General features: G+C 43.7%; 1 protein-coding gene and 1 pseudogene across 2 annotated transcripts; both read right to left on the reverse strand.

Moving 5' to 3' along the window:
* Positions 1-859: 859 nt before the first annotated feature.
* GFRA3 (GDNF family receptor alpha 3) lies at positions 860-22,460 on the reverse strand. Of its 2 annotated transcripts, XM_045183966.3 has the most exons (8): positions 22,191-22,460; positions 12,885-13,139; positions 6,445-6,537; positions 4,837-5,149; positions 2,418-2,521; positions 2,123-2,257; positions 1,659-1,738; positions 860-1,457 (listed from the first exon to the last, which is right to left on the reverse strand). In XM_045183966.3, the coding sequence occupies exons 1-8, from the start codon at positions 22,309-22,311 to the stop codon at positions 1,368-1,370; spliced, it is 1,191 nt and encodes a 396-aa protein (XP_045039901.1). In that variant the 5' UTR covers positions 22,312-22,460; the 3' UTR covers positions 860-1,367. The 2 variants fall into 2 exon arrangements, with proteins under 2 accessions (XP_045039901.1, XP_053768935.1); XM_053912960.2 differs by lacking the exon at positions 6,445-6,537.
* On the reverse strand, positions 15,420-16,667 carry LOC128779409 (small ribosomal subunit protein uS10-like; annotated as a pseudogene).
* Positions 22,461-22,965: the final 505 nt, after the last annotated feature.

Raw genomic sequence — 22,965 nt, forward strand, 5'->3', positions numbered from 1 at the left:
GGCTCCTTCTGTGCTACAGATATGGATAATAAGGCCCAAAGGGGTTAAGCCCAAGGTCACATAGCTAATGATTGACAAAGTCAAGTGTTGTTGGAGGATTAAAAGAATTAATACTCATGTACTTGCACACAGTAGGGACTCAATAACTGAGGGTTATCATTATGATAATTGTACAGCACTTAGCACTCTGTATTTTAAAATTTACTGTCTTGTCTCTTCCCCTGCCCTGGAGTGTGAAAGCCTTTAAAACAGGATCTGAGTATTATTACGTTGGAATCCCCTGCACTTAGCACAGCGCCTTGCAGCCAGCACTCATTAGGTGCTTATGGAAAGAGTGAGTGAATGAGTTATCAGACAAATGTCCACAGCTCTGTAAATATATTCTTCCGACTACTTTGCACAGGTGGCTGTTTCTTTATCCCAACAGGATTTCCAATTAGATCAATGACCAGTCTCCCCTTTCCTCTGGTCCCCATCATAGTGTGAAGCAGACCAACAACATAAGCAGGTACTCAATAAATGCTATGGTTGACTAAGGACCCTCCCCTCCCCCGTCTAAGCCACTGTGGCAGATCTCAGGCAGTATCCCAGAAATGGTTGGAGCTTGGGCAGATACACGTCCACAGCCTCATATAAGCTATTCTTTTCCTTCCAACTCCATATCAAGTACACAGAGAGGCTGAGAGACTTGCCTGAGGTCACATAGCACTTGGTGGCAGAGTTGATGTGTCTCCTGATCACCTGGTCTGTGCTCTTCTGTCTGTAAAATCTCTAGCTCTGTATAAATTGACAATGTGAGAAAGTGGAAAGAGAGGAAGGTTTTAAGTCAAAATGTTTAATTATGATCCAAGAGACAGGGAGAACTTTGGGACAGTAGCAGGAAGAAAGCAAGGTTTAAATGCTCTAGCTCCTGAGCTCAAATGTTCTGTAGGATCCCAGAGCAGGGCAGGCAGCAGCTCCCACCCTCCATTCAGAGAAGGAGACAAGGGGAGAGGAGTCTAGGCTGCCTGAGAACACCCAGCCCTGACTACCTGCTGAACGCAATAGAGAATGACTGGTTTGTTAGAACCTGGTGATCCTGATGGGAAGGGACCAGGAGAGAGTTTAGTAGAACTGGTCACCACCAGAAGATATGGCTAAACCATGGGGTCCAATTCCTAAGAAGGGGCAGTCTGAGTCAGAAGTGGAGGGAAGGAGAACTGAGCCAGTCAGCTTCCATTGTGTGAATGTACGGTCGGGGGTGGGGGCGGGCCAGGGCTGTCATGCTGTCATGCACCTCCTTCTTGATGCCATTCTTTCCTCACTTCTTGCAGGTGGCAGGTCAGGCTGGGTGTAGTAGAGCGGAAGAGGGCCCCAGGGAAGTCCAGTTACCAGGAAGTTGGGAGCAGAATCAAGGTAAGAGTGCAGGAGAAAAGAGAGAGCATCCAGGGCTGTGGCCTCAGAGCAAGGATTTTGTTCTGTGGAAGAAATGCAATGGAGTCAGCTCCACCCCTTCACCACCTCAGCCTCAGTCATGTCCCCTTCCCCTACAGTGTCCAGTAGAGGTCTAGAGTATTCATGACAACGAGGTCACTCCCTCCATCCCTTTGTCTGCTTTACCTGGGTTTTCCCCAGATGGTTCGGTAAAGGTACGAGGAGTGTAATAGACGAGGCCCTACCTGGTGTCCCTTCCCAAGTGAGGTAGAGTCCTGGGAGAAGAGTTTGCTGTGTGAATGCATCTGAAATGCAATGGCTGTCGCTGAGGAGAAAAGAGAAGGGAGGTTGGAAGTGGACAGATGATGCACATTTCTCAGGCTCCCAAGGCAGGATAGGGAATGTCTCAGGAACCCTGGGATGCAGGAGGGTAGATAGATGGAAGGTGGGAATGGGATATTGTCTATTCTGCTTGCTTATTCCTTGAGTTGAATAGTGCCAAGTGTCCCTGGGCCCAGGCAGGTTCAACAGGCAGCTTGGGGGTTATTCAGGGAGCAGGAGAAGGAATAAAGGCCCAGGCTGAGGGATGTAAGCCTCTTCTGAGGAGGGGGCTGATCTGGCAGCAGGAGATGGATGGAGCTGACCCTCTTCCTCTCACTGGGTCCAGCTGACCTGACCACCACGGAGGGAGCAGATGGAGCACACTCACTGAGACAGGGGTTGTGGGAAAAAGACTGTTCCAGCTGCTCACACTCCTCCTGCAGGTTGCCACTGCCTCGACAGGTACAGCTTAAGGCAACACTGGCATTGACATTGCTGACAAAGTTGGGAGTCATGGCAGTCCCTGTGGGGTGAAGAGGAGACTGTCAGGACCTAGGCAAACCCCAGCTTCAGCTCCCATCCTCCTTCACCCTTACCAAGAGCACGCTGTCTGGGTTCAGTAGCCACAGCATTCTTACCCAAGGCCAACCTGTGGGCTCCCTACACATATCCTCTAGCCTCACCAATCAGCCCCAGGTATGCTTGCAGACATCTGGACTGCTCTGTAGCACAGGTCCCTAGGATGTCCATGGGATGGCAGTGGGTCTGAAAATCAGCCAGGCGTGATCTGAAAGAAAAAATTCAAGAGTTTCCTTTAAGGGTCTGGCCCGCAGCCTTCACCTTTGCTGCCCCTGTAGTTGACAGGTCCATCTTCATGCCAAATCCTCCTCTACTTTCAGCCCTGGGCCCAGCGAGGTCTGCTGCTGCACCGTCACCCCAGTCCCCCTAGCATAGCACTGTGAATTTGGGCTCCACAATCCTGAGTTAGGACATCTCAGGCAGCTTCTTTAACCTCAGTTTCCTCAACTGTAAATAAAGATTGTGGATTTTTGTGAGAATGAAATATGAGAATGTATGTACAGCCTTAGCATGGCGTCTGGTACTTTTGAAGTGTTTAATGAACATTAGATATTGTTATTATTAACATTCATCCAACAATAAGTAAAGTTGGTTATCTTCAGATAATGGAATTCTGAGTATGTTTCTCTGTATAAATTTCTGCAGTTTCCCTTGTATTTTGCTTTGTGTTAGATTGGTGGTTTACTTCTCTGCCACCCCCACTCAAATGCAAGCTCTTTGAAGGGAGGAACAATACCTTTATCATCTAGCCCAGCACTTGTTATGTTATAGTAATAGCTACCAGCACAATAATAGGCAGTATGGCAGAGAGGTTAGCACAGACTCTAGGCCAGACTTAATTCCAAACTTTATTCACAAATTTTACTTACTACATGGTTTTTTAACCTTTCTCCGCTGTGGCTTCTTCATTTATAAACTGAGGATGGCAAAAAATAAAAATGGCATCTCTTACAGGGTTCTTGTGAGTGAGGTTTAGATGAGGTAATTAATACATGGTAAATATTAAAACAGTACCTAGCCCATATAAGTACTTAGTAAGTATTAGTGTTGTGATTATTGAGAGCTCTAACTATGTAATATTTTGCAGAAGAGGAAAGTGGGACTCAGAGGTTAAATAACTTGCCCAAGGTTACAGAGAAGTAAGTGGTAGAACCAGATTGCAAAACAAGGTTAGTGTGACTCTATTGCCAACAAATGTCACTTGAATGGATGATAACTTCAATTTGGTGAGTGTTTTGTCCTGAGAAGGCAGAGGAAAGCCAGATCAGAATTTGGCTGGAGAATATGCAGCAAACACCTTATAAATCTTCATGTCCCTTGATTCGGTATTGGTACTTATAGCAACACATCCTAATCAGTAATTATATTTGTGCACAAAGATTAATAAACAAGAGTGATATCTATGCAGCATTATTTAGAAAACAACCTAAATATCCAACAATAGAGAATGATTAAATAAAATATGGAACATCCATAAAATGGAGTATGATGTAGGCTCTTAAAAATCAAGTTGTCAACCTAGCTGGTGTGGCTCAGTGGATTGAGTGCTGGCCTGCAAACCAAAGGGTTGCCAGTTTGATTTCTAGTCAGGGCACATGCCTGGGTTGCAGACCAGGTCCCCAGTAGGAGGCATGTGAGAGGAAGCCACAGAAAAAAATCATGTTGCCAAAGGATAGTAAATGACAAAATAAGCAACACCATTTACTGAGCACTTACTTTGTACCAGCAAGTTAAGCACTCTCCATAAGTTATGTACTTTAACTCTCACCAAAATCCTATGAGGTCCACAGTATTATCTGTTTGTAGAGGTCTAAGTGGAAACTGGGTTAAGTGATGGAATTTTAGGTTAAGTGATGGGCCCAAGGTCACACAGACCCAGGACAAATTCATATCAGTCTGGCTTCGGAGCCTGTCTTCACCACTGTTCCATACTGCCTCCACCAGAAAGTGCTCGTGAGATATGCACCATAAATGACAAAAAAGATACAATGTAAGATGCAAATATATTCCTAAAATATCAAATTTTGTTTCTCTATGTACAAAAAGGACTAGAAGGATTTACTCTCTCAAAGTATGGCAGATTATCTTTAGCTGATGGATTTTTTAAAAGATTTTATTTATTTATTTTTAGAGAGAGTAGAAGGAAGGGAGAAAGAGAGGGAGAGAAACATCTATCAGTTGCCTTTAGCTCACCTCCAGCCAGGGACCTGGCCTGCAACCCAGACATATGCCCTGGCCAGGAATCGAACCGGCGACATTTTGGGTCACAGGCTGGCACTCAATCCACTGAACTGATTTTGTGCGATATTTTTATATGTTTTTATATTTTCTGAAGTTTTTACACAGAGAAAATACTATATGTTCTTTTGAGAAATGAGTTTCATAAAATACCGGAAGATAGATACGTCGTTAAGTCAGTCCACGGACCCCAGGGAGTCGGACTCCGCTCCCAACCAGGGTGCCCGGAGGGAGTGGTGCGCACCATGCCCTTGCCTACCCGGCCCACCCGCACCCAGCCCACACCTGCACAGCGGGTCCGAGAGGCAGAGGCGCCGCAGCTCCAGGCAGTTGGAGGTCCCAGATGGCAGTGCGCAGCTGGGGGCGATGGTGTTACGCCGTCGCTGCCCACAGCCCAGGTCAGAAGGCGCGCACGGGCACAGCAGCAGACCCTGTGCGTGGGACACCCCTGCATTGTCAAAGAATGCACGCAGCTGCCGGAGGCAGATGTGACGCTGGCAGTGGGGCCTCGAACACGCCTCCCCATAGGCCTTGCGCAGCCGGTCACACTTGTCATTAAGAGTGCACAGCATGGCGAACTTGAGGCAGAGGTCCGAGTCTGTGGAAGGAGCGACACCAGGTCACCAGTCCTCAGCAAAACCAGCTTCCCTCGGGAACCAACCCCCGTCCCCCCTCCCCCGCCCTCCCCCTGTCCCCCACCCCCAGCCCCGGCCGTCAACCCTCTGATTTAACAGGCATTGGTAGGAAGAAACAGGAGGACTGCTCTGAGTAAGCCACTCCTAATCCAGGGCTTTTCCTCTACACACAAACTAAGTCTGGTATTTGTGAGCTTCCCATGCTACTCCTCAGCCTGACTAGTTTTACAAAAAAAGAAAAGCCACATACATCTAAGGCTCATTTATCTAGAATTCAAGCAGCCAGAGGGTGGCTCAAATAACCAAAACCCTTTCTTAATCCTATGCATTGAATGAGATCTCATGGTGGGAATAAGCTAGAGGCTCTACAACAATCTAAAACTTTCTGAACTGCCCAACAAATGCAACCAAATTCTACTTAGGATTTTTGTTTCGTTTTACATCTGTCTGTTCTGCTCAGTATTAACATCACCTGCCTGTCTTTCATTGATTCATGTATGCATAAAATTTCTCATACTCCGGAATCTCGGGAAATTTTGGTGGTATTTCTATTAAGAGATATTCCAACAGTCAGAACAATGGAGTAACTGAAACAGGCAAATTCCTGGATTCCTTGTAGTAACTAAGAGTTTACGTATAAATCCCTACGCTACTCTCTCAAACTACTATATAAGAAAACTCACATCTTTCTCACAGAGAGTAGCGCATGTGCGCATGTGTTCCCTTCCAATTAACCCAAGAGCTTCACTTTACTGAAAAACAAGCATCGTAGTCCTTGCCAGACAGATGGCTCCCCACCCTGAGACATCCCTGAAGCCTCATACTCTCTCTAACCATTTTCCCTGCCCAGCACCTCGCCCATCCCATTAAAATAGCTGAAAACAAGCATTTCTTAGTCTTCAGGGACAAAAAAACAAAAACAAAAACAAAACAGAAAACTACTTTTGTGGCTGCCTTGAATGAGGGTAACTACTCCATTTCAGCACATTTTTCTGGGACTGCTGCCACTCCCACCAAACCCTCTGTAGAGAGACCCACCTTCCGGAACTGGGAGCCCTAATGGGCTCTCTTCGATCACCTTCCTAATGACCTTCACTCCTGGATGACTCTTACTGAGACCAGACCACGCCCCACAACTCAGACTCCCACCCTAGGCAATCTTGCTTTCCTTACCCCGCAGGTGCACACTCTCCCCTCACAGGCCCCCCAGTTTGTCTTCCCTAACTGGGGCCCACGCCCAGCCGCTTGCCCTCCACACCTGGTTTGAGCATGCTCAGTTTGCTGAGATTCATTTTCAAGGGTTTTCTGGTCACTGTGTCTTCATAGGGGGAGACATCCGGCTCATAGTCACCTGCAGACAAGGTGGAGAGCACCAGAGTCCTGAGGATGGGTCTGGGGCAGGTGCAGGAGGGCGTGAGACTGCTGAGTGCAACCTCAGAGCCCTTTAGAGAAAAGGAAAATACAGTCTCTTGCTAACTAGCTGCAAACTCTGTGGAAGTGAGAAAAAAATCAGGGCCATAAGGTATAATAGGCTGGGTGCGATGAATAACCTAGGTTTAATGATGAGAATAGTAAAGGTACCATGCTGAGCATGCTGTGTGCTGGGCACAATGGTGTAAGTGAAAAAAAAATTATATATCTTCGATCTCGTTTGATCCTCCTGAGAAGGCTTTGGGTAGATAAGAAGAAACAGGATGAGAGAAGTTAACTCACTCAGGCTCACATACGCTAAGAAGTGGACCTGGGATTTGAAACCTAGACTATCTGATTGCAGAATCTCTGCTCCTAACCACTAGACATACTGCCTATGGGTCCATGAGCAGGCAAAGGGACTCTGTCTTGTTTTCTCTTCCTACTGGAGAGGGGGCAGTGATAGACTCGGTTCCAGGCCTAACCATTTGGCTATGGTGAAGCATTACATGCTGTGGAGGTGGAAGTGAGGCCAGGTTCCAAACTGAACCTGGGAAGAAAAGCACAGAAGGGAGAAATAATGATCTCAAAGGAAAGACATTTCTCTCAGTCACCCCCAGGAGGTTGTGGACTCCTTAAGGGGGCTTACTGGGTCTTATATGATCACTGCATAGTTCATATATTGTACATGGTAGGTACTCAATAGATGTTGGTTAATCTTGTTGGAAGAGAGAGGTGAGAGAGGTGAGCTTGCAGGGTTGTCACACAATAAGCCTCTGCGAATGCATCTTTTGGAGGCAAGGAATATGGATGATGTTAGGCAAGCAGGAGAGGATAGTTTGGGTAGTTGGGGAGACCTGATGCTCCCAAGGGAAAAAGTGGTGGGAGGAGAAAATCCAAGAAGTCTCAGGGGAAGTTCTGAAACAGAAGGGATTAAGATGAGGAGTGGAAAGCAGGAAACAAGGAGTATGGTAAATTGTATTGCTGTTTCCAATTATTTGCTATCCATCCTGTGGGAAAATGATACATTCCCACCTCTTGCCATGTGATTTTCAGGCCCCCACCCACCGTCAGGCACATGACTTGCTTTGTGAGTGAAGTAATGTAAATCATGTCTGAGCAGAAGCTTTAAGAACCATCACCTGGTTCTGCTGTTGCCCTTCTCCCTCTACCAGCCTGGATCCCTGAATAAAAAAGACAGGTAGAGCAAAGACAAAGTCAACTCATGGAAGCCTGCAGCAGATGTATAACATGAGAAAGAAATACATTTTTGTTGTTGAAAGACAGAAATTTTGGGCTTGGTTGGTTGTTACTGCAGCATAACCTACCACATTCTTACTAAAATGTAATTGGTACTTACATGTGGAGTGCTGCAAGAACACAAAAAAAGTCTAAAATATATGGTATTGGCTTTGGGACTGAAGTGGGTGGTGAACTTGGAAGAAAGGTAATGTACTGAATGAGCTCGTGCTTTAACAGGAGAAGCTGAGAAGCAGAAGTTTACTAGTATGTCTTGATTGCTATTGGCTGCATTTGGCCAGGTACTCCAAGGAAGATAAAAGCTCAGAGAAGAACTGGCCAGTTTGCAAATAGAGAGGAAACATAGAAGGAAGAATCCAGAAATTGTGGGACTTACAGGATTAAGAAAAGTTGCAACTGCTTCTCATATTCAAAGGGTAAAAAATAAAACTAAAAAATGCTTTGAGTAATAAGGTCTATTACAACTCAGCCTTGGAGCAAAGACCAAATCAAGTTTCTGGTTAGCATGCCCTTTGTGGGGATCTCTCATTGACCCAGGTGGTACCCAATAAATCCTGCCAGTTGGACAAATGAGGTCAGGGAAAGAAGACTAAGGTAGTGGCCTCCCACAGAAGCCTGCTAGGGGGAAGGTACTTCTAATTCAGGCTAGAAAGAGATACATGCCTTGAAAAGAACTATAGGAAAGGCCATCACTGGCACAGGAGGGGACAGAAACCAAAGTATAAAAGAAATTATATTTTGAGAGAGTGAACTGCTAAGAACCACCAATTTGGATTAAAAGACACTGTGACTATTTGAGACTTAAAATGCCCCAATATTCCTCAGATAGGAAATAAGCTGAAAATGGTGCTCAGTCCCCAAGGAGGTCAGAGTGTCCATGCCCTTTTCAGATGTGGCCAAAGAAAACAGCAGGTCCTTGAATTATGCTTTCTATGTTGTTTTGCCATAACATTGATGAGGAAAAAAAATTGATTCCCAGCAAAGAAACAGTCTATGTGGAATTGGAGGTCTCCCCATGTCTGCATGAATTTTCTTTGGGTACTCTGGCTTCCTCCCCCATCCTAAATATATGCATGTTAGGTGAACTGGCGTGTGTACACTGTCCCAGTCTGAGGGAGTGTGGCTGGGAGTGTGAGTGGCTCTGTGATAGAAGGGAGTCCTGTCCAGGGTGGGTTCCCACCTTGTACCCTGAGCTGCCAGTATAGGCTCTGGTTGCTCCCAACCCTGATCTGGAATAAATGGGTTGGAAAATAATTATCTTACTTGTTTTAACTAATCTTTTTAAAATGCTCATATTTATTTCAATGTTTAACATCGTAAGTGTTTTAGGTTTTTATTTAGAAGTCTGGTGATGTTTTGAGGCCCGAAATATGCTGTAGGAACTTATTTATATCAATTACTCTATGGGAAAATTGGTTTCATTATATGTCGTTTGGCTTAAAGTCCCAGTTTCCAAGAATCTTGATGACACTGGGTGAGGATTTATTGGAATGGAAAAGGGAGGACCTCCCAGGGAGCTGGGCCAAGAGCCCTGGAGAACAATGATAGAGCAACTCTCCCATGCAGCAAAAACAGGGCCTCATTAAAGAACAACCACAGCTCCAAGGAAGATGGCCATTGCAACATTTGTCTAGTGAGACTTCAGAGTTGCTATGAATCAATGTCTGCTGCATGCCTTGCATCCCTCCCCTTTCTTACTGAAATTATCTGTTACGGTTTTTCCTGTCCCTGTTCCATTATACTATATTGAGTATGTAATGGGAGGCAGATGACTTGGCTTTTTAGTCCATAAGTTTCTTTCTTTCTTCCTTCTTTCCTTCCTTCCTTCCTTCCTTCCTTCCTTCCTTCCTTCCTTCCGTCCTTCCTTCCTTCCTTTCTCTCTCTCTATTTTGTAATTTTTTTTTTAGGTTTTTCTTTTATTGTTTTTAAAGTATACTTCATTGATTATACCATTACAGTTGTCCCATTCCCCCCCCCATTGTCCCCCTCCTCCTGGTAAGCCCCTTCCTTCCAGCAATCCCCCCTTAGTTAGTGTCCATGTAAGTTCTTTGGCTTCTCCATTTCCTATGCTCAATATCTGCCTGTCTATTTTGTTCCTACCAATGAGGCTTCTTAATCACTGTACCATTTCCCCCATTCACCGCCTTCCCCCACCCAGCTGATAACCCTCCAAATGATTTCCATACCTATTATTCTGTTCCTGTTCTGGTTGTTTGCATAGTTGTTTTTTGTTGTTTTTGTTTTAGATTCACTTGTTGTTAGCTGTGAATTTGTTACATTTTAATGTTCATGGTTTTGATCTTCTTCTTTTTCTTAAATAAGTCCCTTTAACATTTCATGGAATAATGGCTCGCTAATGATGAACTCCTTTAGCTCTATCTTGTCTGAGAAGTACATTCTAAATGATAGCTTTGCTGGATAGAGTAACCTTGGTTGTAGGTCCTTGCTTTTCATCACTTTGAATACTTCTTGCCAGTCCCCTCTAGCCTGCTAAGTTTCTTTTGAGGAATCAGCTGATAGTCTTATGGGTACTCCTTTGTAGGTAACTCTCTGCTTTTCTCTTGCTGCCTTTAAGATTCTCTCTTTGTCTTTAACCTTTGGCATTTTAATTATGATGTGTCTTGGTGTGGTCCTCTTTGGGTCCAACTTGTTTGGAATTCTCTGTGCTTCCTGGACCTGCATGTCTATTTCCTTTGCCAAAATAGGGATGTTTTCTTTCATTATTTTTTCAAATAAGTTTTCAAATTCTTGCTGCTCCTCTTCTCCTTCTGGTATCCCTATATCTTGAATGTTGGCACATTTGGAGATGTCCCAGAGTCTTCTTATTCTCACCTCATTTTTTTTTGCATTCTTCTTTCTTCATTCTGTACTGGTTGACTGTTTATTTCTTCCTTATGTTCCAAATTGTTGATTTGAACACTGGCCTCCTTCTCTTCACTGTTGGTTCCCTGTAGATTTTTCTTTATTTCACTTAGTGTAACCTTCATTTCACCCTGGGTCTTTTTTATGTTGTTGTCATACTCACTGAGTTCTCTGAGCATCCTGATCACCAGTCTTTTGAACTCTGCATCTGATAGTTTGGATCTCTCCCCTTTGCTTAGTTCTTTTTCTGGAGTTTTGATGTGTTCTCTCATTTGGGCCATATTTCTTTATGTTCTCAATTTGGCAACCTCCCTGTGTTTGTTTCTGTGTATTAGGTAGAGCTCTTTTATTCCCTGTCTTAGTAGCATGGCCTATGTAGAAAGGCACCTGTAAATTCTGTGGGGCAGAGCCTTAGGTAATTGCTAGGGTGGGACAACTCACTTCATCGCTTTGTGGCTCTGTGTGTGAGGAGGGCTCAGAGAGGGGACAATGCCATTGTCTGGCTTCTGGAGGTTTGCCTGGCACTCATCCCATTTCCAATCACTTCACCTGTTTCCTGTATTCGACTTGTGTTCCTTCAGCTGCTGAAACCAAGAGTAGGTGGGTTTGCATACGTTCTAAGTCCATGTAGGCTCTTTAAGCAGCGGAAATCCAACAGTTTCTTCTACCTCCCCAACATCCACTGATCTTTACAGCCAGTCATAATGAGGGTTTATCTTCCTGGTGCTGGAACCCTGGGCTATGTGGTCTGGCCTGGGGTGGGATTGCTCACTACCAAGGGGTCCCTCCCAATTTTTATCCACCACACATGAATGTGGGACCCACCATTCTGCTACCACCACTGCTGCCACCTCTCTGCCCATCTCCGTGACTCTGACCCTCCTAGCTGTCTAGATGAATATGGCTTCTTTAAATCCTTGGTTGTCAGACTTCCATACATCTCAATTTTTGACAGTTCTGGGTGTCAATTTGTCTTGGGTTCTGTTTGTAATTCTTTCTATGGTTTCATGAGGAGTCATAGTGTGTCTACCTATGCCTCCATCTTGACTGGAAGTCTTTTAGTTCATAGGTTTCTAGATCAAGAGGAGCCATATCCACACCTGATATAGAAATAATCACAAGATCCTAGACTTGGAGCCTGATATCATGTTTGGGTAGAACTCTTAGGGCATCTTTCTTGGAAAGTGTGTTGGTAATATATTGCTTGTGGAAGGGAGGAAAATGAATATTTTGACCAAGTCGTGGGCTGTGAAGGTTGTATTATTGTTTCCAGTTATTTTTGCCCTCACTGTAAGATTATATATCCTCACTTATTGCCATTTTATCTTCAAGGTCTCCCTGTGGCAGAAGTACACTTCCCCTCCCCAGTGATGTCAGGCTTGCCCTCCATGTATTTTGTTTTGTCAGTGGAATGTGAGCTGAAGTATTTTATGTAAAATCTGAGCAGGAGCTTTTAAAGCCATAGTGTGGTTCTGCCATTGTTCATTTCCCTCTGCTATGAGAAGCGAGCATCCCAGATAGAGGCTGTCCCTTCAGCCAGGATCTCAGAATGAAGGGGACACATGAAACAACTAACATGGAACATAAGCAAGAATTAAGCTTTGTTTTGCAAGTTATTTGTTCTACAGGTTACTACAGCATAGTCCAGTAAAAGCTGGCTAATACACAGAGGGGTCTATGGAGTCAGAGGAAGCTCTTCTCTTTGTCTCTTCCAGTGCCCTCTCTCTTTATCATCTCCTGCCTAGCTAACAGGTACCTTTTCTGTTAAAAGCTGGACCAGGATGCTGCCTCCCAGTCTCTGCATTTATGGATTACATTGTATTTGGAGCCTGTTTATGGGTTAAGACCATTTTCCTCCATCTCCTCTCCATACCCTTCTGTTCCAGGAGTTTGGCAGCTTGGGCCTCAGCCTGGCTCATATCTCTGCCAAGAGGCAGCTACATGTCATCAGATAAGAAAGGGGAAAATAGGGAGATGGGAGGGCAAATGTTGGGGGACCCAAAAGGATACTGGCAAGTCCTCCCTCCACTTCTTACTGATGTCACTTGCAAAGCTTCATTGATCATCACTCTCAGAATCTACCATGTGACTTATATGTAAGGGATTAAAAGACAACCCCAACAGCCATCTTCCCTAGCTTAGTCCACTCTGGGATGGGGACCTCACCAAGGCTGCGGGCAGGGTGTACAGTCCAGTAGATGTCCAGGCAGGTAGTTTGATTCTTCATGCGCCGGTGGCATGTGCAGCTCATCAGAGAGCTATTCCTGAGTTGTTGTGCTGCCTCCAAGCAGTCTGCAGAAACTGCAGGTTCCTCTGCAGGTGATGGGGTGCAGGAATTCAGGTGGTGGTAAGCAGCATTGCAAGTGGGATCGGCCTGGCATTTCCTCCTGGCCTGGATGCAGCTGTTCACGAGCCGACCCGCTGTGGGGCGGAGGGAGAAAGACCAAATAAGGCTCACATAAAGTCACAGTAGCCACCTGGGAGTACAAAGTCCTCAGGTAAGGTGAGGAGGGGGGAGGAACTCAGGTGAAGCTTTGGGCAGAAAAGTCTTGGGGTGGTACAAAAGGCCATCTGGAATAAGTGTGGGGAGAAGGAAGCCCAACAGGAGTGGAGAACAGATCAGGCCCAAGAGGAGGTGGGAGTCTAAAGAAAGGCTGCTTAGCCTCCTGGGAGGGGAAGGGGGACAGTTGTTTAAAGATGACCTGATGACCCTGCCAGGTGTAGGAAGGAGGGCCCTGGGCAGAGCTATGCCATGGGTGGAGCTAGTATCATAATCACAGAGTTGAGAATGTGCATGGGCATGCTTAACGAGAGTTAGCAATAATTCTGAGTCACTTAAAATACATTACAGTGGGAACTGGTTGGGCTTAGGGTGGGGAGATTTTGCTGATTCTGTCACTCACTCAGGAATACCAAGGATGGTTATTGCTCAGCTGTGGAGGAAGGCCCTGCATCCTAAGACTTAGGGTCCCTGTCAAGGGGTAACAGAACCCCATCATACCCCTAGTTTTTCAAGGTAAAACATCTTGGAGTCATTCTTGATTCTTCTCTTTACTTCACTTCCTACATTCAATCCAACAAGTCCTGTCAGCTCCACAGCATATCTGGAATCTGTCCACCTCTCTGCACATCAATTACTACCTCCTTTGCTCTACTCGCCATTAACTCTTGTCTGAACTACAGCCAAGACTCATTGGTCTCTCTGATTCCATCTTCTAAATTCATTCTCCTAAACCACTCACCTACCCTTTTTTGTTTTTCAACTTTATTGAGATATAATTAACATATAACATTGTGTGTTTTAGGTGTACAATGTGATATGATACACGTATATATTGTGAAATGATTATCACAATAAGATTAGCTAACATATCCTTCACTTCACACCATTACTATTTTGTTGTTGTTGCAGCCATCTTTTTTAAAGAAATTTTTTAGGTTGGGAAATATTTTTATCAAAATAAAATTCATGCAACATAAAATTAACCATCTTAAAGGGTACCATTAAGTGGTATTTAGTACATTCGTGATTGTTGTAAACCATCACCTCCATCTAATTTCAATACATTTTTTTCACTCCAGAAGGAAACCCATACCCACTAAACATACTGTTCTGCCTTCCTCCTAGTTTCTGGCAACCACTAAATTGCTTTCTGTCTCTATATGTTTTCCTAGATATTTTATGTAAATGGAATAAAATATTAAATCTTTTATATCTGGCTTCTTTCATCTAACATACTGTTTTTGAAGTTAATCCACATTGTAACATGTATCAGTACTTCATTCTTTTTTATAGAAGAACAATATTTCATTGAATGGATATACAATATTTTGTTTATCCATACATCAGTTGATGGACATTTGGGTTGCTTCCTTTTGGTTACTGTGAATGGGGCTGCTGTAAACATTCATGTACAAGTATTTGCTTGAATATTTGTATTCAGTTCTTTTTGGGTGTACACCTAGGAGTGGATTGTTGGGTCATATGATAATTCTATATTTAACTTTTTGAGAAACTGCCAAATTATTTTCCATAGTGGCTGTACCTTTTTACACCCACACTAGAAATATAGAAGGGTTTCAGTGTCTCCATAGACTTGCCAATTCTCGTTATTTTCTTGTTTAAAATAACTATCCTAATGGGTGTGAAGTGGTATCTCATTTGGTTTTCATTTGAATTTCCCTAACAACTAATGACGTTGAGCATATTTTCACAGTAGCCATTTGTATATAAAGTTTGGTAATAATTTTTTTTACTGAAGCATAACATACAGAAAAGTACATAAATCCAAAAAGTACAATTCAATGAATTTCAAATTGAAAACACCTGTGTAACCAGAGCAGTAAAGGACCAGAAAATTACCAACACCCTGGAAGCCTTCTGCCAGTCACCAACCCCCTCCAAGGAAACCAGCATCTTTATTTCTAACATTATAGATTAATTTTGCCTGTTTTTCAATCATACAACATGGGCTTTTGGTGTCTTGGCTTTTTTAGCTCAATGTTATGTTTATGAAATTCACCCACACTGTTAAGTATACTTGTAAATAGCTTATTTTTGCTGCTATATAGCATTCCATTGAATGTAACATAATTCTATTGTGTACCCTGGTTTAAAAAAACCTTGTAAGACCTGGTCCCTGCACATTTTTTCTTTTATTTTTTTTAACAACTGCTAGTCAATTTATTTAAAAGGTTAATTTAAGCATCTACAATGATGACTTCAACCTTGACTCCTGGCTCAATACTGATGAAGTAATCTGCTTAACAATCTCAGAAGGGCTGTGCAAGTCAATGAGTCGCTTGTGGATCCTCATCTGAAATCGATCCCAAGTCTTAGAACCCTCCCCAAAGGGACTTTTCTTGCAGTGATTCTCAGAGTCCTGGTAGGCATCTGAACTGGTCCTTTCACTTTGAGATTCTTTCCCTTTGTGCCTCTGATCAAGTCAACACACACTTTCTCCAAAGATTTTACATCCCAGGTGGTTAGAGTTATTCTAATTCAGAGAATCACTACTTCTGGTTCCACAGATCTTAAAAGCCAGTGCTGTGGCTTGGCTTCCTGGCCGACTTGTGCCTCGTTGAGAGTGAACAGTGGTGAGTCGGAGCAGAAGTGGGCTGAGCTGCAGCAGCAACCCCCATCTTCCTCAAAAAGCCCACCTCTTTAACTTCACCTCCTAGTCCTTTCTTCCTCTCCCACTCCCCTCCATCTGCAGTAACCTTTTCTCTGGATGCCATTGAACAAGACAAGCTTGTGTCCACCTTAGGGTTTTCATCCTAGTCTTTCTTCCGGCTCGGAATGCTCTTCCCCGGATCTTCACATAGCTGTTCCCTTCTGGTAATTCAGTTTGCAGCTTAGTGTCATCTCAGAAAGGCCATCCCCAACCAACCAATGTAAAATAACCCCCTAGCCACTCTAACACATTATTACTTCAAATCTCTGCATAGCACTTATCTCCACTTGATTTTCTTTTACTTAACTTTTTCTGATTATCTCCCCCTCTAGACTTCCATGTTTATCTTATTGCTACTCTGTCACCAGTGCCTATTATTTGTGAGCTCCTATTAAGAAATAGCCAAATAGACTTCTAGTCAAGAGGGAGGCATAGGTACACATGTTTCACCTCCTTGAACAACCATAGAAAGAATTACAACCAGATCTCAAAACAAAAAACACCCAGAACTGCCAGAAAATCAATCTGTATGAAAGTCTGACAACCGAGGATTTAAAGCTACATTCATCCAGATGAACAGGAAGGTCAGAGTCCCGAAGACGGGTGGACAGGTGGTGTGGTGCAGAGAGGTGGCAAAAGTGACAGTGGAACAGACAGTCCCACATTCACATATGGTGGATATGTGAATCATGAGGGATATCTTAGGAGCCAATGATCTCAGACCCAGGTCAGACCACACAGCCCAGGTTTCCAGCATGGCAAGATAAACCTCCATTACTTCTGGCTGTAAAAACCAGTGGGGATTGGGGTGGCGAAAGAAACTGCTGGGTTTTTACTACTTAAAGAGCCAGCATGAACTTAGAGCATACGAAAATCCACCCACTCAGTTTCACCACCAGGGCAGCAGCTGGTAGGGTGCCAGCCACGTATGGGGAATGGGGGAAGTGATTGGAAATAGGGTGAGGGCCAAGAAAACCTCCAGAAGCCAGACAATGGCATAGTCCCCTCTCTGAGCCCTCCCCACACACAGAGCCACAAAGTGGTGAAGTGGGTTGTCCCACCCTGGCAATGACCTAAGGCTCCGTCCCACAGAATTTACAGGTGTCTTTCTACATAGACCATGCTACTAAGATAGGGAATAAAAGAGCTCTACCTAATACACAGAAACAAACACAGGGAGGTTGCCAAATTGAGGAGACAAAGAAATAAGGCCCAAATGAGAGAACACATCAAAACTCCAGAAAAAGAACTAAGCAAAGGGGAGAGAGCCAAAGTATCAGATGTGGAATTCAAAACACTGGTGATCAGAATGCTCAGAGATCTCATTGAGTACGGCAACAACATAAAGGAAGAAATTAAATCTACTTCGGTGAAATTAAAAAAAAAAATCCACAGGGAACCAGAAGTGAGGGGAATGAAGCCAGGATTCAAATCAACAATTTGGAACATAAGGAAGAAATAAACAGTCAACCAGTACAAAATGAAGAATGCAAAAATACCCCCCCCCCAAAACACAAAACAACGAGGAGAGAATAAGACTCTGGGACATCTCCAAATGTGCCAACATTCAAGATATAGGGATACCAGAAGGAGAAGAGGAACAGCAAGAAATTGAAAACTTATTTGAAAAAATAATGAAAGAAAACATCCCTATTTTGGCAAAGGAAATAGACATGCAGGTCCAGGAAGCACAGAGAATTCCAAACAAGTTGGACCCAAAGAGGACCACACCAAGACACATCATAATTAAAATGCCAAAGGTTAAAGACAAAGAGAGAATCTTAAAGGCAGCAAGAGAAAAGCAGAGAGTTACCTACAAAGGAGTACCCATAAGACTATCAGCTGATTCCTCAAAAGAAACTTAGCAGGCTAGAGGGGACTGGCAAGAAGTATTCAAAGTGATGAAAAGCAAGGACCTACAACCAAGGTTACTCTATCCAGCAAGGCTATAATTTAGAATGTAAGGGCAGATAAAGAACTTTCCAGACAAGGTAAAGCTAAAGTTCATCATCACCAAGCCCATATTATATGAAATGTTAAAGGGACTTATCTAAGAAAAAAAGGTCAAAACTATGAACCGTAAAATGGCAACAAACTCACAACTACCAACAACTGAATCTTAAAAAACAAAAACATAAACAAACAACCAGAACAGGAACAAAATCCTAGAAATAGAGATCACATGGAGGGTTATCAGTGGGGAGAGAGAAGGGGAAGAATGGGGGAAAAGGCACAGGGATTAAGAAGCATCATTGGTAGGAACAAAATAGACAGGGGGATGTTAAGAATAGTAAAAGAAATGGAGAAGCCAAATAACTTACATGCATGACCCATGGACATGAACTAAGGGCGGGGGATTGCTGGAGGTAAGGAGGATACTGGGCAGAGGTGGGTAAAGGGGGAAAACTGGGACAACTGTAATAACATAATCAATAAAATGTACTTTAAAAAAAAGAAATCGGCAGATAACAGAGACAATCTGTGAGCCACCTCTATAACTTCTCTGGGTCCCTTCCCTCTACTTATGATCAGAGTCCCAAAATTAGGAGGGGCCTCAGAGGTTAGTTAGTCCAACCTGCTCTTCTGATCACACAAAAATCATATTAAAATGCAGATATCTGAGCATCATCCAAGAATTACTGAATCAGAATCTCTAGTGATAAAGCCCGGATATCTGAATTTTAGCAAGTTCACTGGTGAGTAATGTCCACCTTATAGTTTAAGAATAGGTGCTATACCCTATAGGCTCCACCAAAAAACTACTTGACCAAATACTCAAATTTGGCAAAACAGCAGGATACTGAGTCAATATTCATAAATTGAAGGCATTTTTGTATACCAACAATGAAATATCAGAAACAGAAACTAGGAAGAAAATCCCATTTACTAAAGCAACAAGAAAAATAATGTACCTAGGAATTAACTTAACCAAGGAGGTAAAAGACCTGTACTCAGAAAACTACAGAATACTAAAGAAAGAAATTAAGGAAAATACAAAATAAAGGAAGCATATACTGTGTTCATGGATAGGAAGAATCAATATCATTAAAATGTCCATACAACCCAAAGCTATCTATAGATTCGATGCAATCCCTATTAAAATACCAATGACATGTTTCACAGATTTAGGACAAATATTTCAAACATTTATATGGAACCAAAAATGATCCTGAATAGCTGCAGCAATCTTGAGAAAGAAGAACAAAGTAGGAGGGATCACAATACTTGGTACTAAACTATACTACAAGGCCACTGTAATCAAAATAGTCTGATACTGGCATAAAAACAGACACATAGATCAGTGGAACAGAATAGAATGCCCAGAAATAAACCCATGTCTCTTTGGCCAAATAATATTTGACAAAAAGGGCCAGAAGCATAAAATGGACTAAAACTAGCCTCTTCAACAAATGGTGCTGGGAGATCTGGAATGGTAAATGCAAAAAAAATGAAACTAGACCACCAACTTACACCATACTCCAGAATAAGCTCAAAATGGATAAAAGACGTAAACATAAGCCATGACACCATAAAAGTCCTAGAGGAAAACATAAGCAGTAAAATTTCAGATATCCCACCCAGCAATATTTTTGCCAATAGGGAAAGGGAAATAAAGGAAAGAATAAACAAATGGGACTACATCAAATTAAAGAGTTTCTGTACCACTAAAGAAAACATTGTCAGTCCTGACTGGTGTGGCTCAGTGGATTGAGTGCTGGCCTGAGAACCAAAGGGTTGCTGGTTCGATACCCAGTCTAGGGCACATGCGTGGGTTGTGGGCCAGGTCCCCAGTGGGAGGTGCGTGGGAGGCAACAACACATTGATGTTTCTCTCCCTCCCTTCCTCTCTCTAAAAATAAATAAATGAAACCTTTTTAAAAATTTAAAAAGAAAACATCATCAGAATGAAAAGGGAACCAACAATATAGGAAAACATATTTGCCAACAATACCTCAGACAAAGGTTTGATCTCCAAAATATATAAAGAACTCATATGACTCAATGTCAGGAAGACAAACAATCCAATTAAAAATTGTCAAAGGACCTGAACAGACCCTTCTCCAAGGAGGACATACAGAAGGCCCACAGGCATATGAAAGAAAGCTCAGCATCACTAGCCATCGGAGAGATGCAAATTAAAATCACAATGAGATACCACCTTACAATGGTCAGAATGGCCATCGTAAACAAATCAACAAACAACAAGTGCTGGCAAGTATGCGAGGGTGTAAAGAAAAGGGAACCCTAGCACATTGTTGTTAGGAATGCAGACTGGTGCAGCCACTGTGGAAAACAGTATTGAATTTCCTCAAAAAACTAAAAATAGAACTGCCTTTTGACTCGGCGATTCTACTGCTAGAATTATACCCTAAGAGACCTGAAACACCAATTCAAAAGAATCTATGCACCTCAATGTTCATAGCAGTGCTATTTACAGTAGCCAAGTCCTGGAAACAGCCTAAGTGCCCGTCAGTAAATCAGTGGATGAAAAACTGTGGTACATTTACACAATGGAATGCTACACAGCAGACAGAAAGAAGGAGCTCCTAGCCTTCGTGACAGCTGTGGATTTTTTGGCATTAATTTTGATTTTTAAAACTATTGCATTAAAATATTCTTTATCTTGACTACTGAGTTTCTTGGCGACTCCTTCATTCACCTCACCTTAGTCCCAGCTCTACATAGGGCAATTTAATTCACTTTCTGGACCTTAGCTTCACAAACATAAGATGAGAGGATTGGATTAAACTAGAGTCTCTAAATGGAGGGGATAAAGAAGGGAGAGGTTAGACCCCTTTTGGGGGTATCAGAATTTTCAAAGGGAATGTGTGGTTCGAAATAGCATATTTGATAATTTTTATAAGTGAAAGATAAAAAGCATAGCATTTGACATTTCAAAAGATATTTAAGAAAGGCATGAGATTTTTTATCTTTACCAAAAAGGGGACATGATTTTAAATAGTTTTGAGAAATACTAAATATTTAAGATGTTACTTCTGGTAGGAACCCAATCAGTACTTAATGAAAGAAATGTAGCAGGTCCAAAGCCTCATTGCTTTAACTGGACTAAATATTGAGTTGTAACTATTTTCAAAAGTAAACCTCTCTAATTTCTAAGCTGATAGTTCAAGTCTGAACAGCAGTAGATTTAGGAGCATTGCGACTCAACAGAAGGTGGGGAAAAGGTGTCCCATGTTTATCCTTGATCCTGACAGACAGCCATCCTGTTAGGGTTAGTGAAATGTCCTGGGCAGTCAAATCAGATCAGTGAAGTCTTGCTGCCCTGATTTACTGATGCAGTCAGTATGCACAGGCTGGTCCTTTCCTTCCTTCCTTTCATATCTGTCTTTCAGCCAAGATTGCGTTTCTCTAGGACTTACCTTGTGGATGCAGGTCACAGTGCATGTGTGGTCTCTGCGTTAGAATTCCCTCCACTCAGGCTCTGGGTAGGAACCCCACAATGAGGTTCCAAGCACCCATGCCACTCCAAAAGGCCATGCGCCCATTCTCTGGGATCATAAATCCCAGGCTGCCCTTTCTTAAGGCAATGACATGGTTCAGAAACGAGGTCTTTAACTACATATTATACAAAGTATCTATTGTATATGATAATAGGGTGAAGCGCTGCCTGGCAGCTTGCAAGGAAAAACCATCATACCCAATAGCGAGTTTTCTCCTCTAATCAAAATAGTAACAAAAAGTATATCCTTAAGAGGGGTACGTTGGTGGTGAGCAATATTCTCAGCATACAACCAAATAACGGTGTTAGCATGTTCTGGCAGCAATTTACAAACTTAATTTGTTTCAAGTCAGTTCTAACAAAAACTTCTCTTCCTCTTTACCTAGTGTCCACTTCCCCAGTCCTTACAGAGGGTGGAAGAGATGAAGCCCACGTGGAGCAAAGAGAGATCTCCCGCATCCTACAGATGCTGTCATGGAAGTGGTCTGGCTGTGGGCTTTTCTGGGACTGTGCAGATACGCCAGGAAAGAGGGGAGAGGGGAACCGGGAACTAGGAGATGTTTGGGTGCCCGGGACATTGCATGCGACTCAATCTACCACAGTTCAGACAATTTATAAGGCATGGGACCCGGCCCCTTCCTGGCACCCTGGGTTCCCTCCTCTAGATCCCCAGGCTCAGAGGGACGGACAGCCGGGACCAGGTGGCCATGCGATGTCGGAGTCCTCTCTGGGCAGTGCTGACAGGTCCCTGCTTACACTCTCCCCTCCTTCCCCTCCCCCCTCCTCCCAACGCCCTGACCGGAGCAGGTCGGGTGTAGTAGGCACAGAGGGCACTCACCGGCTCCGAGCAACGGCGGTGGCAGCAGCAGTAGCAGGAGCAGAGCTGGTAGCAGGTTCTCGGGGTGCGCCATGGCAGGGTGCGCACGGCAGAGTTTGCCCCTGGGATGTTCTGTGTGCATCTACTCTGCGCTCCCCTCACTCCTGGCACCAGAGCTCTGGGAGCTGGGGGCCCCTCCCCGGCGCCTCCCAGCACTGCCTTCCGCCCCTCCTCGCACAGAAGGCGCCAATTCTCCCATCAGGGTCCTGGGCGCCGCCCTCCAACTCCGAAGTGGACAAATGCCCCGCTTCTTCTGCAGTTCGGAGAAAGCCCCGGCATTGGGGTGGAAAAGGGCAAGTGCCCTAGGGGCAGGAGAGGCTAGAAGACTGCCGACCGACCTGCTGTCGGCTCCCACCTGAGAGGCACTGGGAAAGCTATTGCTGGAGATTTGGGGGATTTCCATATCTACCAAAAAAAAAAAAAAAGCAGTACTGTTTCTCACCCCACTCCACCCCACTAGGACCAAGGAACAACCATCACAAATGAAGTCTTATAACTTGAACAAACCAGCACTAGGGCACTTGCATTTCTGGTATATATATATTTTTAGAATTGCACATTTATGGTTTCATTTACCCCTCATAAGTATGTTCAAGGGTAAGATTTGGTCATTGTCTTTAACCCCAAGATACTGCAAAGATGGGTCCCAGACAGCTGGGAGCAGATCTGGTGCCAGATCCCAGGACATTTGCCAGACGGGACTCTGGTCAGCTCCTACAGTGTCGTGAGGGAGGAT

The sequence above is a fragment of the Desmodus rotundus genome, chromosome 10 (genome assembly GCF_022682495.2).
Source record: "Desmodus rotundus isolate HL8 chromosome 10, HLdesRot8A.1, whole genome shotgun sequence".
Classification (NCBI taxonomy): domain Eukaryota; kingdom Metazoa; phylum Chordata; class Mammalia; order Chiroptera; family Phyllostomidae; genus Desmodus; species Desmodus rotundus.

Bases quoted from the DNA above. Each gene is read 5' to 3' on its own strand.
- GFRA3 (XM_045183966.3), bottom strand. From the start codon at position 22,311: ATGCACACAGAACATCCCAGGGGCAAACTCTGCCGTGCGCACCCTGCC. The intron at 13,140-22,190 runs GTGAGTGCCCTC...TCCGCCCCACAG, and splicing joins ACCGCCGTTGCTCGGAGCCG to CGGGTCGGCTCGTGAACAGC. The intron at 2,258-2,417 runs GTGAGGCTAGAG...TTCACCCCACAG, and splicing joins AGCATACCTGGGGCTGATTG to GGACTGCCATGACTCCCAAC.